Source organism: Panthera pardus, unplaced genomic scaffold, assembly GCF_024362965.1.
Source record: "Panthera pardus isolate Hobbes unplaced genomic scaffold, ASM2436296v1 HiC_scaffold_3, whole genome shotgun sequence".
Lineage (NCBI taxonomy): Eukaryota > Metazoa > Chordata > Mammalia > Carnivora > Felidae > Panthera > Panthera pardus.
Genome location: NW_026526876.1, coordinates 35231422 through 35249236, shown reverse-complemented (window position 1 = coordinate 35249236; position 17815 = coordinate 35231422). Strand labels below are relative to the sequence as shown.

At 36.4% G+C, this 17815-nt stretch overlaps 2 protein-coding genes across 4 annotated transcripts in view; one reads left to right on the top strand and one right to left on the bottom strand.

Moving 5' to 3' along the window:
- Positions 1–4765, bottom strand: part of IKZF3 (IKAROS family zinc finger 3) — a 93701-nt gene extending 88936 nt beyond the window's left edge. The window contains exon 1 of one of the 2 annotated variants that reach the window (XM_019416029.2): positions 4585–4765. In XM_019416029.2, coding sequence (XP_019271574.1) covers positions 4585–4591 — 7 coding nt within the window. In that variant the 5' untranslated portion in view covers positions 4592–4765. The remainder of the gene's footprint in view (positions 1–4584) is intronic. The other variant, XM_019416028.2, reaches the window with a different exon arrangement.
- Positions 4766–8401: 3636 nt separating this feature from the next.
- Positions 8402–16332, top strand: ZPBP2 (zona pellucida binding protein 2). 2 transcript variants are annotated; one of them, XM_019416031.2, is made up of 8 exons: positions 8402–8606; positions 8750–8815; positions 9956–10081; positions 11288–11449; positions 12029–12247; positions 12882–12964; positions 14424–14531; positions 15153–16332. In XM_019416031.2, the coding sequence occupies exons 1-8, from the start codon at positions 8558–8560 to the stop codon at positions 15321–15323; spliced, it is 984 nt and encodes a 327-aa protein (XP_019271576.1). In that variant the 5' UTR covers positions 8402–8557; the 3' UTR covers positions 15324–16332. The 2 variants fall into 2 exon arrangements, with proteins under 2 accessions (XP_019271576.1, XP_019271577.1); XM_019416032.2 differs by having other exon boundaries at positions 14424–14604.
- Positions 16333–17815: the final 1483 nt, after the last annotated feature.

Here is a 17815-nt window from a genome sequence, read left to right as displayed (position 1 = left end):
GGCTACAGGTATGTTAACAACCAAAATAAGCAAGAAATCTAGTTAAGTAATCTTTTAGATAATTAGGAGTTATAACTAAAAAATGTAGCTTTGTATTGTTTCATCAGTGATGCTACTGAAATGTTTTCAATTTCTCTTATTTTAAAAAGTTTCCTTTATAAACCCACAAATAATCTGAGGTACCAAAAATTTCATCTCTAAGAACATACATTAACAAATACAATTTGTAATACGCTGCCAATTCTATTGATACAAAAAGTCAGGAGGTAAGTGTTCCATTAATACATTTTATTCTGTTTCATATCTTTTATTAAACACTTACTTTTTATGTCTCTTAGATGAAACACATATCTAATATAATATGGTATCAACTCCACATTATTTTGATTTACTCTACAACACTTTGGACTCTAAGAACTTTAATTTTGGATGCAGAAAGCAGATTTCAATTAAGACTGAAAAAATTATTCATAATCACTGGGGATTAAAGTATTTTGATAGGCTATATAGTAATAATAACTGTTATACATAGATTACATTTCAAATAATCTACATATAATAGAAATATAATTGTTTCATTATTTCATCTTTTTTTAGTGATTCAAAAGGCCTTAGAGTCATCCTTATGCTTTTTAATTATTATAAATTTACCAGCTAATGAAGAGTTATATTTTTAAAAAGCTAGATAGCAGAATGCACTCTATGTCCTTGTGATGTTTAGAATCTCTTTTCACAATAATTAATGAACCCTTAGCATGAAAACATCATTTATTAAGCACCTACTACAGGCAAGTTTCTGTATTAATCACTCAGTTCTTCTCATACATGGTCTACATTGAATGACTGATAAAAGATCTATGACTAACATTTTAGTACTAAATAAGTGAGTATATACAGTTAATATATTGACAAGTTTATAATAATGTATTAAAAAGGTATTACTGGAAAGTTGTATGCTAATTTTACAGTGTCATTTCTATCTTACTGACTGAGAAAGCAAATTTCTGTTCATATTTGATCCATATTTTAATAGACTTACATGTAATCCTGAAATCTGCTGATGTATAGCTAATAGATAAGATTTTGCCTTAAGGCTAGTTTAGCCAAAAAAAAAAAAATAATAACATTTTTGTTTTCTCTGTTTTTTCTATTATACCATTTAATTAAATACTTTAAAATTTTTCTGAGTTCTATCAAAGAATTGCTAGCACCAATCTCCTACTCATAGAAATTAATTAAATAAAAGGTGTCATATAAACATAATGAAAATTACTTTTCAGCACTATTTTCTTAATTGAATGCAACAAACTGTGAGGGTCTTTTATGAACAGAAACTATTTCTGACACCGAGCACACAAAAATAAAACATACTCTCTGCCCTCTAAGAGCTTAAAGACCAGTGGGGTTAGAAACATTTAAAGCAATAAATACAACTGGCAGAAGTGTGTACAGAAAGGAAAGGACCTTGGCCTAGGTGAAGGGAGGTGAGGGACCAGTAGGGAGACCACCAGAAGGCATCAGAGAAGGTCATCAGAAGGAGGGCACCTGCAGAGCGAAGGATGAGTAAGCATAACCAGGTAGAAAATGGGCTGAAAATCTTAGTGAAGACATGGAAGTGTGAAATAGCATATTGGATCATAGGAAGTACACACAGGAATTTTCTAAAATTATATTCTGTCAGGATCCTGTGACCTTTCTGTCATTTTTGTTCCTTTGAACTTTACCATTTCATCCTTCATATGCTCATAATGGAGGGCTAGTAAACTCCACCATTTGGAGGCTATATCTCTGTAAAACTCAACCATCCAAAGCATAGAAAGGGACCTAGAAGTGAAAAATGGCTTCCACAAAAGCCATGTGATAAGAAGCAGAAGCTGACATCAAGGAAACAAAATTTGTTCAATAACCCTGGAATATTTAGTGTAGGGGCATTCAGCTCTGCACAGTTCAAATCCCCCATAAGAATATACTATAGAACATTACCTGATGGTCAGAATAGTGACTCAAGGTTACCAAGATAAAGTGATCTCTCATGTACTTTGTTTATAAGACAGGGAGGAGGCTGTGTAATAAATGCACTTAGAAAGATCTCTACCCAATATCATTTAAATAGAAAGGTTTTATATTAAATGAGAAACATGCCAATACCTATGAAATCCATTTTTGTGAACCACCTCATTTCTCAACCATAACAAAAAGAAGAAGATACTGTTATTATAACACAAATTACAAAACTTAGCAACATCAAGAGTCTTTGGATAGAAAATACTTAGGATCAAAGATTGTGAGAAAAGAAAAAAGTTACAGCTTTTGATTTATTATATGCATTAACTTTTCATTTTTACATGACAAAATTTCAATTTCAAAGCTTATTTCATCTGAAATCATAATAGAAAGTCTCAATAAACATCTATTGATGAATGAATTTGAAAAAGATTTTATATGTTGAAGGAATGACTAAACAGCTTCACATTTTGCAATAAACTATAGCATGTAAATTTTACCACCAAATTAGGCAGAAAATAAAGGTATTCCATAAAGTATTCTACTTTCTTATACTACCAAGAAATGAGAGGTATACATTCCAGGTCAAATTTCTTTATATTGAGACCAAAATGTCAAGATAATATAAAAATATTTTAAATATCAAACACAGTCAATCTCGGGTGGCAGTAAAGAACTAGATATTTTACTGCATCAAATACTCTGTCCTCAGGGACCTGATGTGAGCACAGCCAAATTCATATCATTAACCTTTTCTTTTCTTTCAAGTTTTTGCATTAAGCATACTATATACCATCCATCTCTACGGACCTATGAATTTAATCTAGACATATAAACTCACAGTTGATCACTGCCTATATTCCAGATTCCATCTCTTTCCATTTATAGTTTGTGCATTCTAAACCAAATTCTATACAAGTTTTCATTCCTTTCTTTTTCAGAGAGCCTTTATTCAGGCTTATCTAAAAGTCTTTGTTAAGGGCATTACTATCCCAAATTATGCTATTTATTTAATAATTTCTTTATTTCACATTAAATAAATGAATCCAAGAGTATTAACATTTACAGGGAAACACTCTAGTTTCCATGGATTTACACTATTCTGCATGTTAGTCTGGAGAAGTGAAATGATTAGGAATAAGAAAAAATAGTGTTGAATATTGATTTATGACTTCACAAAATAAATTCAGCAATTCATTTATAATAATTAAAGCATGAGAATTTTTAAAATTATTTTTTCATAGTGTACAGTGACCTAATTTTTTTTCCTGTTCTTGGTCAACAAAGCCTTTACATGATAACAATTATACTTCATAGACCATTTTTAAAATATTCACAGTGTCAATTTTAAGAGTTATTTTTTTAAACCCTAATAATTTAACATTTTAAAAGCATAGTTTTTCATAAAACACTTGAAGCATTATTCATAATGGCTATTTAAAAGTTGTCATATCCATACTAAACACATACTGTTTATTGACTTATTGTTTGACATTCTACTTAAAGAAAAAAAATTTTTTATATGGGCCACAGCAGTTAGAAAAATTGTAAGCATACCCAGGTACAAACTGAAGATTCAGGACCACAATATTGCACTTAATTATATTTTGAAGGAAAAAAAAAAAGTTCTGCCACATGTATCTTGTGTCTCAAAGTAGTTAATTAAATTTAAATAACTTTATATACTCTAGATCTAGAGTTGCCAAAGATCAATTCATTAATATGAAAAAAACATGTTATTCATAATATTTATCAAATTAACATTTTAATTAGGTGTCAGTATCTCATTTATTAAGAGAATGAATCCATTTCTCACAAATTCTAGTTTTCCAAATATCAGCACCTTCCCCAACTTGAAATGCATTCCCCAACTTGAAAATCTTCCATTTTCAGAGTGTAACAAACCCTTGTTGAAAAGTTTACAACAATGGTGTGAAATTTTAGTTATCCCAAGTAAGTATATACTGAAAATTTTTGAGAAGTGAGGATAGTTTCACGACTCTCAAAATTAATTCAAATGAAACTTTTTAATTGAGCCTGGTTTTTGCTTTGGATAAAGGACCATTAGAAGATCGAGTTCCAAGGGAACCACAAGTGCCAACCAGTTTAAAATTTACCTTCCCCATATGACAGCATTTACTCTTAGAAGAAGAAAAACTGTTAAGTTTAATTCTAAATAAGTCACTAAGGTTAGCCTGAATCCAATGGACACTGAGGCCATGGAAGAAAAAAAACATCCAAAAGAATCAATTATTCCAACCCAGGTTTGCTGCCATTTCAGGGACGCCCCATAAGTACTCTTCCTCTGCAGACTTCGAGTTGAGCCCTCATGTCTGACAACCCTTAAGACATAAAATTGCGGAGAAATTATCACTTCCCAAAGTTAGGTGGGGGTTGGAGGGGGGGCAAAATGAGAGATGTATAAGAACTACACGCTTTGCCCTCTGAAATGCCTCATATTTACTTTTGACAAAAGAAATAAATAGAAGCAAAACCGAGATTCAGAAGGTACTCTCTCTGCTGCGTGCACCGGTCGAGCTTTTCAAAGACCCTTAGAAAAGAAGCGGGCTGGAGGCTCACCTTCCATCTCGCTGCCGGGCTGGGTTGGGCTGGAGCTGCCGCTCTGGCTACCCGGCCGCTCCACGTGCTCCTGCCGTCGCCGGGACGCAGCGCGCAGCTGGCGGGAGATTCCCGGCGCGGGGAGTCCCCGGGATCGCGCCGCCGCGTCGGCGCAGATTGAAAGGGGCAGGAGCGGGCGACCCGCCGGTGCACAGGGTTACAGCGGCGCTGGCTGGCGGCGGCTTTAAAGCACGTTCACCGCGGAGCGCCCGAGGTTCCTCACCTCCAGCCCCTTTTTGAATGTCAAACCCGAGAACCCAGATGGGATGGAAATGGCCCATCAGTAAATTGTCCCAAAGTGTCTAAGAAGGATAACGGATGGGAGCGTAATATATGGGGGAAGAGGGGCTCTGGATTGTTTCTTACAAGTTTAAGTTCAAAGAGGTTTGTCTTAAGTGTAACAAGATCTGGAACTTTTGGTCTAGATTGGGGGATGATAGCCATGAATACTATCAAAGAGAACACACTTCATTTGAAGTATTATGTTTTTCTTCTTCAGTTTTGCTTTTCACGTGATAATTCTTCGTCCAAGTTTTCAGAAGACTCTAAGTTCAAAAGGATTTGGGCACTTTTATCAACTCAACTTTTTCATTTCGCGAAGCAAAAATTCTCTCACTTTTATTTTCCTGTCTGAGAACTGTTGCCACCACTCACAAAATACTATGCACTCTATTTACGTGTGTTTATTTTCTATTACTCTGACTTCTTCAAAGGAGGATCTAAGACAGCTTACCAAAAAATGCACACACACACACACACACACACACACACACACACACGCTGTATCAGAAAAGTAAGTAAAGTAAATAGAGCTAAGGGGGGGGGGGGGTGATAAGATAGTAAAATTAACTCAAAGATGTTACTGCACAAAAGTGTACCAGTCAACATCTTTCCCCAACATCCCTCCCTCTTTATAGAGGTAAAGCACAAATTTGACTATAGGAAAAGGAAAGGGGAAGTGACCACATAACAATATTTCAAAAGCAGAACTTTTCTTCACATTGAAGTCTAAGGGACATTGTTTTGGTGAATCCTTATAAAGATATCCATTGTTTTGAATTGGACATGTGAATGATTCTCAAAAAGGCCACTTCCACCCTTGCTAGAAAATTACATTGTTAGTGTATATTTCAGACTTAAGGTTGGGAGTTTGCGCATCAGCAGACCATATCAAAAGAAACCCACACTTACAAGTTAAAATATACATGTTGTAATTTTATGAATTTTAGTTTATTTTAAATATGCCTTGGTATAGGAGGCATACACACACACACATATAGGCATGTGTATCTACATACATACACATACATGTGTGGTGGGCAATTTTTCTTTAATGAGTAAATAAGTTGCATTGGCTTTGTTTTAATATCATGACACCAGTGTGGTATCTCTGTAGCTTGTAGGGGTTGGAGTTCTACAGGATAGTGTCAATTTTGGAGAAATACTCTAAACACAAGTCTAATTATAGTATTGAAAGGGGAAATTTGTTGTTTGTTAGTTTCTAAAAGCAAAAATAGCACATCAAAAGTAGCAGAAGAGGAACTGTAAATTTTCACAGGGATGGTTTAAGGATGAATAGTTGTTTGGTTATTAAAAGGATGTAAAAACTTTTATTACACTTAGCAGTGGAACATGTTACTACTCTGTAAATTATTAGTTCAAAATGGAGTATTTCAGACTCAGAGAATGGTACTTAAGGGAATAGATAAAAAGTAGATGCATGAAATAATTTACCTAGCTACTCCATCCTCAAGGAGGTGGATCATAAATCCCCAATCTTTAAGTGTGGGCTGCACATAGTGACTTCCTTCCAAAGTGCACAGTATGAAAGAGAGGAAAAAGAGTAACTTTCGAGTAGAGAAACCTGACAAACACTACCTTATCCAGATGAGCAAGATAACATCAAGAGTGATAAAGCATGTTGGCAGTATGTATCCTTAATATGATGTGATGGGAATGGCACTTTACCTCTATTGTCTTCCACCCCAGTATCTATAACATTAGTATAATAATGAGAAACATCAGACAAATTCCAATAGAGAGGCATTCTGCAAAGTACCTAACCAGTGAAGGTCAGGTCAATGTCATCAAAATTGTCATTAACTGTCAAAGTTATCAAAAATAAGAAATGTCTGAAAAACTGTCACAGCCAAGAAGAACCTAAGGAGACACGATGACTTAATGTACTATGGGATTCTGGAGCAGAAAAAAAGGGCATGAGGTAAAAACGAAGGAAACTAAATAAAGTACATGCTTTATTTAATAGTAATGCATCAGCACTGGTTCATTAACTGTATGAAATGTACTGTACTAATGTAAGATGGCAATAGGAGGGAAAACTAAGTGGGAGCATGTGAGAACTCTGTACTATACTCCCCATTTTCCCATAAATCTAAAACTGTTTTAAAATTAAAAGTTTATTTTAGAAGAATGGACACGTACTTGCAGCAAACAACCACGACTCGTTTAGTTTAGTCTCTCCTCACAGTAGTCAAAGTTTATCACACAGGATTTATAAGGATCGATTTACTTATAATAACTGGGAAGCTACCAAAGGTACTTTGACTAACACTGGAAAGTCAAACTACTAGGGAATTAAAGATAATGCCTAAATCTGTCTCCACTATCACCACCTTAAGAAAGGAACAGTTGAGACTAAACCATGAATCTAGACACAGTAACTGACATGGGTGGATCTGACTCACTGAGTCACATTTCATGGCTTCAGCTATGTAGGTATAATTAACAGTGACTCAAAATGAAATCACTGACAAAGGTTGCTCCTGGACCATCTGAGATAGTCCAAGTACTGACTTGGCTCAAAGGAAATAAAACTGAAAACTCTTGATCTCACCCCAAATAATCATTCTGCACCCTGTCTGAACCTTGGTCTCTTTACCCACCAGCTTACTCAAAACCACCACCCAGGGTGTCCCACCGCTAAGAAATAGACAACAAACAGGCCACCAAACTGGTAGCCAAGAAGGAACCATGAATGACGGGGCACGGTCTCTTTCAGAGCTCTGTGATCTCGACTCATTTGTCATCGATCCCCACAGGGAAAGCAGAGCTGGGGATCTTGCCCTTTCAAATGGGTCCGTTTTCAAAAGATTACTTCACAACCCTAGATAAATTTGCATGGGGGTCTCCCCACACCCTCTGATACTGGGATGTGGAAAATAAAGGTTAAATGTTCCTCTCGAGTGGGAAGGGCTGGAGATGCCTTGTTGGCGCACTAGTGGTTCCTCCGGTTCTTCGTTTGGGGGGTAGGAAATGCAGTTAGGTAAAAATCGGGTGGAAGAGTTTGGAAAAGATTGTGCACACAACTTCAGGCAGAATTCATGAGAACCAAGGCACAGGAAATTTCCACAAGCTCTTTGTGTCCTGTGGGGAGGAAATTTCTCCGACGCTTCTCCCTCTCTCCGGTCCTAATGTAATTGCATCTCTCACTTGCCTTACCCCATCGTCCCACTGGGAGCCCGCAGTGTTCCTCTCGTAGATCTCTTCAGCCTCCAGAAAGGTTAAGTAACCGAAACGTGCAGCCTTGACTTCTTTAACTTTACTCCTTCCTTCTCCCAGGAGCCGTTCACAGAATTAAGTCGCGGAGAGCGCGGGAAAATGACACCACCAGTCGCCAGGCGTGAGGCGCGAGGCACTCGCACGAGGGCGGCCGAGTGTGCGCGAGAGGGCGGGGCGCTCGCCTCCGGCGCTCGGGCCCAGCGCGCGCCGGCCCCGCCTCCGCGCGCGAGCTCCTGGAGCGCGCACGCGCGCTCTCCTGGGCGTCCGCTCCGCGGTAGCGACGGACGGGTAGGGGAGCTGATCCCGGCGGTTTGCTCCGCTCTGTGGAGGAGAGATGGGGAGGCGTTGGGCTGGGGCTGAGGTAGGAAGGAGCCCGCCCCTCGACGCCTCCCTCGACGCTAGCCCCTGAGCCGTGATGCGAGCGTGGGTCCTACTCTCTGCGGTGCTCTGGTACCTCACTGGAGGTGGGGCTCCTCCCGCTCGGTCCTCCCCCCACAGCCTTGTCCCTCTTCCCAGTCCTGTCCCCTCCGCTTCTCCCCGCCCTAACCCCACTGTGAGCCCCGGCTCCTCTTCTACCGAAAAAGTCAGTGGTTTCTTTCTTCCGCAGCTGGAGGTCGGCGTTCTTCGGAACGCACAAGCAAAGGTTTCATTTATGGCAAGCCCGGACACCCAGGTACTAAGGACTCTTCCCCCGCAGAGTCTGTCAGAAGAGCGGGGGGAGCAGTGGACCTGCTTAAGGTTCTTCCAGCAGAGGGAAAGGGAGAGAAAGTTCATTGACCATCCACCTGGTGCTTGGCACTCTCGTCCTTTCATCCTTACAGAGACCCTGCTACACCTTAGTGTATCACCTGGCCTAAAGTCGCACAGCTCGTCAGGAGCTAGGATTCAATCCAGATCTTTCTCTGATGCCACCTTTCTTCCAGGCATCTCTACTGCTTTGCAACATGCAAGGCCCACTCAGAGTGATTTCCGGGGCTGCAAGTCCTCTGTTTGGAGTTCCTACACATCCTTTAAGGCTCAGCTCAAATGTTGTTTATCACTATGATAACACTTCCCCACACTCCCCAAGGAAAAATTGGTCGCACAGGCTAACTTGAGATAACTTTGGGATAACTTTGGGCATTTGTCATGTTTGGAAGCTCTCCATGTTTGGAGTCCCTCCCCTTTTCACCACCTGCCAAACCGTGGGACGGTACCTTCTTTGTATGTTCAGGGGCTGGCATTCAGTAGACTATTTTTTTTTTTTTTAATTTTAAAGGTGTTTTTTTTTTTTTTTTTTAATTTATTTATTTTGAGAGAGAGTGAGTGCCAGCAGGGGAGGGGAGTGCAAGCATGGGAGGGAGAGAATCCCAAGCAGGCTCTACCTGCGGGGAGCCAGACCCAGACAGAGCTGGATCCCAGGACTCTGGGATCATGACCTAGGCGGAAACCAAGTAAGCATCTGAGGCTCAGCCCACTGAGCCACCCAAGGGCCCCCCTTTTCTGATCTTTAAATTGATTCCACTAACCCTTCAAAAAATTGATTCAAGTGAGTTCTGAATCTGTACATTAAAATGAACTAAATGCATCATGTACATTTTTATAAACAAAACTATATCACAGAAAAAAAATATTTACTATCAATCTAGAGTTTTAAAAACTTGTAAGAAGCAAGAAGGAATTTATATTTGTATTCTAAATGTTATAATGATAGGCTATTTTTTCAAATAGGGAAATCCAAAAAGAATTAGTGTGTCCTTGAGACAAAATGGTAGGACGTGTATTTCTTAATTTTGCTAATAATATGGCTATATGTTATTTTATTTTGTCACAGTGAAATTATATGTAAAATTACATCATCATAGCCCAGTCCTTGTCTGTATGGATTTTAGACGTGCTAAAAAAGAAACAGTGGACCCCACCTACATATGGATTGGGCCTAATGAAAAGCCATTAACAGGTAATTTGTTTGATATCAGTATCTTCTTTTAAAATGATATGGACTTTTTTAAAAAGAAAAGCACTGTCACTTATTGGAATGAACAAATTGAAATTTAATTTTTTTAGTGTTTATTTATTTTTATTATTATTTTTAATGTTTATTTATTTCTGAGACAGAGACAGAGCATGAGTGGGGGAGGGGCAAAGAGAGAGGGAGACACAGAATCCGAAGCAGTCTCCAGGCTCTGAGCTGTCAGCACAGAGCCCAACTCGTGACTCAAACTCACAAACCGTGAGATAATGACCTGAGCTGAAGTCGGTCGCTCAACCGACTGAGCCACCCAGGCGCCCCTAGTGTTTATTTATTTTTGAGAGCCAAAATCAAGTCAGTGGCCCAACCGACTGAGCCACCTAGGTGCCCTGAAATTTACTTATGTTTTAAATTATTTTTTTTAAGTTTTATTTATTTATTTCAAGAAGACAGAGACAGCGTGAGCAGGGGAGGAGGAGAGAGAGAGGAAGAGAAAGAGAATCCCAAGCAGCCTCTGCACTGTTAGTGCAGAGCCTGACGCAAGGCTCGAACTCACAAAACCGTGAGGCCAACCTGAGCCAAAACCGAAAGCTGGATGCCTGGGCCATGCAGGCACTCCTGAAATTTAATTTTAACTGGGGTTTCACTTGCTCCATACTTAGACAAATCATGTTATGTATCTTGCTCTGTGCCTTATTTTCTCTGTATGTAAAAACCAGCATGCAAACCTTTTGTACCTTACTTCTCAGAGCGGTATTAGTTCAAAAGTTTTTATAAAACCTAAAAGTTATCTTTGTAGTATCTGTATTGGAGATGAATATCCAATATATACTTTTTCATGATGTTAGAAGAGTTTTGGAGAATATTAGCATTAATTTCTGTTTTACATGAGGAAATTGTGTAGTACTACATAGCAGAATAATTTCATTTACTAAGTTACCAGCATAAACCAATTGAAATTAGAGGCCAAGAACCAAGTTAAAGAAAACCATAATATATTTCAAAAGTGTGCTTACCTCATGTGGCTTTCCACAAGAGCATAACAGAATTAAGATTTCTTTAATTCTTGAAGTTAAATGTTTAAATAGTCCATTAATTTTTAAATTTTTGTATTTATTTGTAACCCCAAGTTTACTAAATAGTGTCTGAATTGTTATATGTTAAACAACCAAATAATTTACTATTTCTGTTTAGGAAATAATCAAATAAATATAACTAAAACAGGAAAGCTGATGGTGAAAGATTTTCTGGAGGCTTTGTCTGGACTTTACACATGTACTCTTTCTTATAAGACTGTCAAAGCAGAAACCCAAGAAGAAACAATAGTAAAGCAGAGATATGACTTTATGATCTTTGGTAAGACTATGGGCACATTTTAACTTATACATTTAGTTTGGATAAGAATTAAGTGTATGGTCTCTTCATTTAGTGAGAATGACCACACAAACTCTTAAATTGACATCTAGATAGTATGTCCTTAACAATCCTCTTTCAGCCTCCCACTTCCCACCCTCTAGGTATGCAAGTATAATCTACCATATCACAATTTTGCCAAGTAATTTAAAAACTGATGTTAATTCTATAAAAGCAAATTGATGATCCTTTTCACTGGACTGTGCTGAGAGCAGTGACACTTTCTGCATTTTAAGCTATTCCACCATTTTATTTTTTTATACTGTTAACATATCTATCTATCCAGCCATTTCTTCTCTTGTACTGATTAGATAACACATCAGATGAAAACAACCTTTTTTCATTAAAGTTATTAGTTTTATATATTTTTTTAGAACAAACTGATAAAACGTTTTTATTAGATAAATTTCTATGCTGATTTGCAAGATTAATGGGATTTCATATTACATGTTATTTGCAAGTTCTTTGGTAGAAGAAATTAATGGTAAGCACAATTGTTTTTATTCTCATGATTTTTTAAAGCCTATCGGGAACCTGATTACTCATATCAGATGGCTGTACGTTTTACCACAAAGTCTTGTGAAGGAAGATATAATGACCTGCTTTTTAGAGTGCTGAAGAAAATCTTGGATAATTTAATCTCTGATTTGTCATGCCATGTCATAGAACCATCATATAAATGCCATTTTGTTAAAATTCCAAAACACGGCCTCATACATGAGCTATTTATAGCCTTTCAAGGTAAAAAAAATTTTTTAACATTTCTTTAATGTGAGATATCTTACAAATAGTAGGCCCTAAATGTTTGTTGTGCACTAAAGCATATTGTTGGTCCTAGCCTGGTTATGGTTTTAAAAATCAATGTTTTAATTATTTACCTTAAACGACAATATATTTTTGCTTACCTCTTTTTAAATTTTTTTAAATAGGCTCCATGCCCAACATGGGGCTTGAACTCACAACCCCAAGATCAAGAGTTGCATGCTCTACTGACTGAGCCAGCCAGGCACCCCTGAGCAGCCAGGCTGCTTATCTTTTAGAAGTCAATATCACTTTATAAATATGGCCTTTAACTATGCAGCTAATATTTAATTTATAAATTCTTATAAAATTTTAAATTGTATTTTTGAGAAGAACTTAATAAAAGAGAAGAACCAAACCAAATTTATTTCCATTCATCCTTGTAGTTACTTTGATTAGCCCCCAGATGGAGTGAAATAATAATGTATAAATTATTCAACTTGTGTATTTTACTTTATCACTAAGATTAGGTAAACACATGTACACATGCATACTAAATTCAGCACTGGAGGCTTTGTTGGAATGTTTGGAACTTTTTAGAATTCTTTTGTGAAGGTATTTTATTTCTCTCCAGTTAATCCTTTTGCACCAGGGTGGAAAGGTGCATGCAATGATTCTGCTGACTGTGAAGATATCACTAATCATAATATCCTCCAGGTAAGAATTTCAATGTAGGGGGAAAGTATTTGAATAGTTAACAAACCTGTGTAAAAATTGTTGTGAATACTTTATTTTATTAATTTAAAAGTTTCTTCAAAAATCTATTCCTCCATGTTGTGAATATTTATCAATAATAGACATTCTAACCAGGTAGATTTAAATTATTCTTTTTAAAAATATAAAGTATTATTGATTTTTGGCTTTAGTTTTTTAAAATTTTTTTAATGTTTATTTATTATTTTTGAGAGAGAGAAAGAGAACACAAGGGCAGGGACAGAGAGAGAGGGAGACACAGAATCTGAAGCAGGCTCTAGGCTCTGAGCTGTCAGCACAGAGCCCAATGCGGGGCTCAAACTCACAAACTGAGAGATCATGACCTGAGCTTAAGTCAGATGCCTAACCCACTGAGCCACCCAAGTGCCCCTAGTTTCAGTTTTTACTTACTATTTATTTATTTGTTTGTTTGTTTATTTTTGAGAGAGAGAGAGAAAGACAGAGTGTGAGCAGGGGAGGGGCCGAGAGAGGGAGACACAGAATAGGAAGCAGGCTTCAGGCTCTAAGCTGTCAGCACAGAGCCCAAAGCAGGGCTTGAACTCACAAAGGGTGAGATCATGACCTGAGCGGAAGTCGGATACTTGACTGGCTGAGCCACCAAGGCGCTTCCCCCCCCCGCCCCCCCCACCACCAACCACTGGTTTCAGTTTTTAAAGCAGAGATTGTGAGAGTCTGGGCCATCTCAAGATGTTTTGTTTTGGAATAATACATCTAGAATAATATGTAGCTCTCCAGGTTAATATTATGTATTTCTTCTATGATAGAAGAATGGACCCCTGGTTTTTGTTTCCCAAATGGCAACTAAGTAGCATCTTGAAGAACAACCCCACAATCATGTAATCCTAGGTTAAACCAGTAGTTCTTCCAAAATTGTATCTATGCTGGTCATTATAGTTGCTTTCCCTCTGCCATTCTCAGAAGCTAAGGACATAGTCTAAAAAAATCCCTTTACTCTCCTGATTTAGTTCCTTGAGCCCTTAATATTGTGCATGGCTTATGGAAAGCACTCAGTTAATATTAATTATTATTAAATTCTGTGCTCAAAAAATAAAATGTACATTATTAGTTTTAATGCTGATTAGAGAACAGTTTTGGTTTCCATTTTGCTTGGCTCTTTGGAATAAGAAATAATGAACTCTCAGTTGTCTACACATGGAATAGACATGCTGCAAATAATTTAAACCTCAATTTAATTTTTCTTAACCATTGCACATATGAATTGACAATAATTGATAAGGTCAAGGCTAGACTAATTTTCGTATTTACACACAACTTTTTAGGAATTCATCTGTTGCATAAAGCATGACATGTTTGTACTATGTTTCATTGCCTCTGATACAGGAGGATAAATTTGGTTCACAGTTTAGTAATTGTACTTCTCTCTGGTATTTTAAAATCTTAGGCAAGAGATCGGATAGAAGAATTTTTCCGGCGCCAAGCATATATTTACTACCATGACTTTAATAAAACTATACCAGCTATGCATTTTGTGGACCACAGTTTTCAAGTAGTACGTATGGATAGCTGTCGTCCAGGCTTTGGAAAAAATGAAGGTCTACACAGTAATTGTGCTAGCTGTTGCGGTAATTATAAAATATAAATATCTAAATATTTAGATTATATAGTCAGAAGAATAGATGAATAATTCCCTTAGGATAATTGAATATAGTGATTCTTTCACAAAAAGTTATATTTAAAGGGAAGTAAAATTCAAAGCCCAGATTTCTAAATATAATTATCTTCATGTATATTAATTTTTCCTAATTCATTCTTTTGTATTATGATACATCTCTATAGTATTCTGAGTTAAGCTGCTAGGCTATGAAGGAAAATGACAGAATGGTCCTACCTAGAAAACAGCATTAGAAATAGGAACTTGTAAATGGGGCACTGCAAAAGATACTATAAAATGCTGATTTTAAAGGAAAAAATAGGATTCTGACTTTCTCCTACCTTTCCTCAAATTACAATGTTTCAAACTCATAATCTTTCACAACTTAATTGGCTGAACATTACTCAGTATAACATGGGTATAGAAACAGTGTGATATTGAGGGCAGATTTATATTACTAGTATAAAATACCTCTAACTGAAATTATAATAATCTACTCCATGTTTTTTTCCTCTACAGTGGCTTGTAGTCCTGGGACTTTTAGTCCTGATGTTGATGTTACTTGTCAAAACTGCGTTTCTGTCCGTATTTATGGAGCTAAATCTTGCACATAAACTTCAAACAAAAAATCGTAACATGAAGACTAGAGGTGAAAGTATTGTTACTTGCTTGTGGAGGTGGGGAACATAAGATAATTTGTTCACATCCCAGAGCATCATAGATCCATTAAGTAAGATCAGTAAGACCAGAGCATTGGAAAACATACATTTTAGGAACTTTAAAAAGATAGTTGACATGGCATTTGCAAGAAGGAATTTAATATCTCCAGTGTACAAAGGAAAGTGTTTTTAGTGGATGATTTTCAATGAAATATGTTTTGCTGTTTACAAACTGAATTTGTTGCTCTGTACTTAAGGCTATATTAAGATCAAAAAGAGTAGCAAAGTATAATATAATAAAAAACTTTATACCTCCCATATATTAATTTGTTTGAAATCACTCTGATATGATATAAAGGCCTATATTTTACCGTTGTAATTAGAACCAAAAAAGTTATTTATTTTGGTCCCTTTGCTTTTAGTTTTTAAAATAATTAAGACTTTTTAAAAATACAGTTTTAGATTTATAGAATAACTGAGATATTAGAGTTCCACATACCCACTCCAGCTCATGCCATCACCCCTTTCCGGTTTCCTCTATTATTAACCTCCTGCGTTAGTGTGATACATTTGTTACATTAATGAACTAATGTTGATACATTATTATTAACTATAGTTCATAGTTTACATTAAGGTTCATTCTTTGTATTATACAGTTCTGTGGGGTTTGATGAATGCATAATGCCTTGTGTTTACCATTACAGTTTCATACAGAATAGTTTTCACCACCCTAAAAATCCTGTGTGCTTTACCTATTCATCTCTCCCTCTTGCTCCACAACCCTTGACACCACTGATTTTTTTATTATCTCTATAATTTTGCCTTTGCCCAAATGTCATGTACTTGGAATTATATAGTGTTCAGACTTTTCAGGCTTGCTTCTTTCACTTAGTAATATGCATTTAAGATTCCTCCATGTCTCTTTGTGACTTGATAGATCATTTTTTATTGCTGAGCAATATCCCATTGTATGGATTTATAAAGGACATCTTGGTTGCTTCTAGTTTTGGTTGATTATGAATAAAGCTGCTGTAAACATTTGTGTGCATGTTTTGTGTGGACATAAGTTTTCAACTCAATTGCATAAATACCTAGAAGTGTGATTGCTGTGTTGTATGGTAAGAATATGTTTAGTTTTGTAAGAAACTGACAAATAATCTCCCAAATTGGTTTACCATTTTTGTGTTCTCACCAGCAATTTATGTGTTCTTCTTGCTTCTCATCCTCACCAGCTTTTGGTATTTTCAGTTTTTTGGATTTTGGACATTCTGAAGTATATAGTGGTATTTCATTGTTGTTTTAATTTGAAATTTTCTAATGACATATGATGCTGAGCATCTTTTCATATAATTATTTGTGTATCTTCTTTGATTAGGTGTCCAGATCTTTGTTCATTTTTTTTGTTGGATCGTTTTATTCTCTTATTGCTGAGTTCTAAGAGTTCTTTGTATATTTTAGCTACAAGTTCCTTACATGTTTTGAACATATTTTCTCCCATTCTTTCCCTTCATTCTTTTAACAGTGTCTTTCATTAAGCAGAAGTTTTTAATTTTAGTAAAGTCCAACTTAGCAGTTTTCTTTCATGGATCATGCTTTTAGCATCATACCCCAAAACTCTTCACCAAACCCAAAGTCATCTAGATTTTTTCCGTTATATTCTAGAAAGTATATAGTTTCATGTTTTGCATTTAGGTCTAAAATTAATTAATTTTGTGAAGAGGATAAGTTTTGTGTCCAGATTTATTTATTATTTTTATTTATTTGCATATGGATGTCCAGTTCCAGCATCATTGGTTGAAAACACTATCCTTCCTCCATTGAATTACCTTTGCTCCTTTGCCAATGATCGCTTGACTACATTTGTGTGGGTCTGTGTCTGGGTTCTCTATTCTGCTCCATTTTTCGATTTGCCTATCCTTTCATCAATACCATGTTTCTTGATTGCTGTATAGTACATGTTAAATTTGGTCAGTATCAGTCCTCTGACTTTGTTCTTCTTTAGTATTGTGTTATTCTGAATCTTTGGCTTTCCATATAAACTTTAGAATGAGTTTGTTGAAAACCCCCAGATGACTTGCTGGGCGTTTGGTTGGAATTGCATTAAATCCATAGGCTGACTAGGGGGAAACTGACATCTTAAAAATACTGAGTCTTCCTATCCAGGATCATGTGATAGCTCTCTATTTAGTTAGGTCTTCTTTGATTTATTTAATCAGAGTTTTGTAGTTCTCCTCACATAGATCCTGTACATACTTTCTTAGATTTCTATGTCTAAATATTTAAAGTTTTTGGTGCAAAACTTTTTTATTTCAAATTCCAGATGTTCATTGCTGGTATTTAGGAAGGCAATTGGCTTTTGTATATTAACTTTATATCCTGTGATCTTACTGTAATTACTTATAAATTCCAAGACGTTTTTTGTTGATTCTTTGGGATTTTCTACATAAACATCCATGTTATCTGTGAACAAAGACAGTTTGGTTTCTTCATTACCAATCAGTATATCTTTCATTTCTTGTCTTA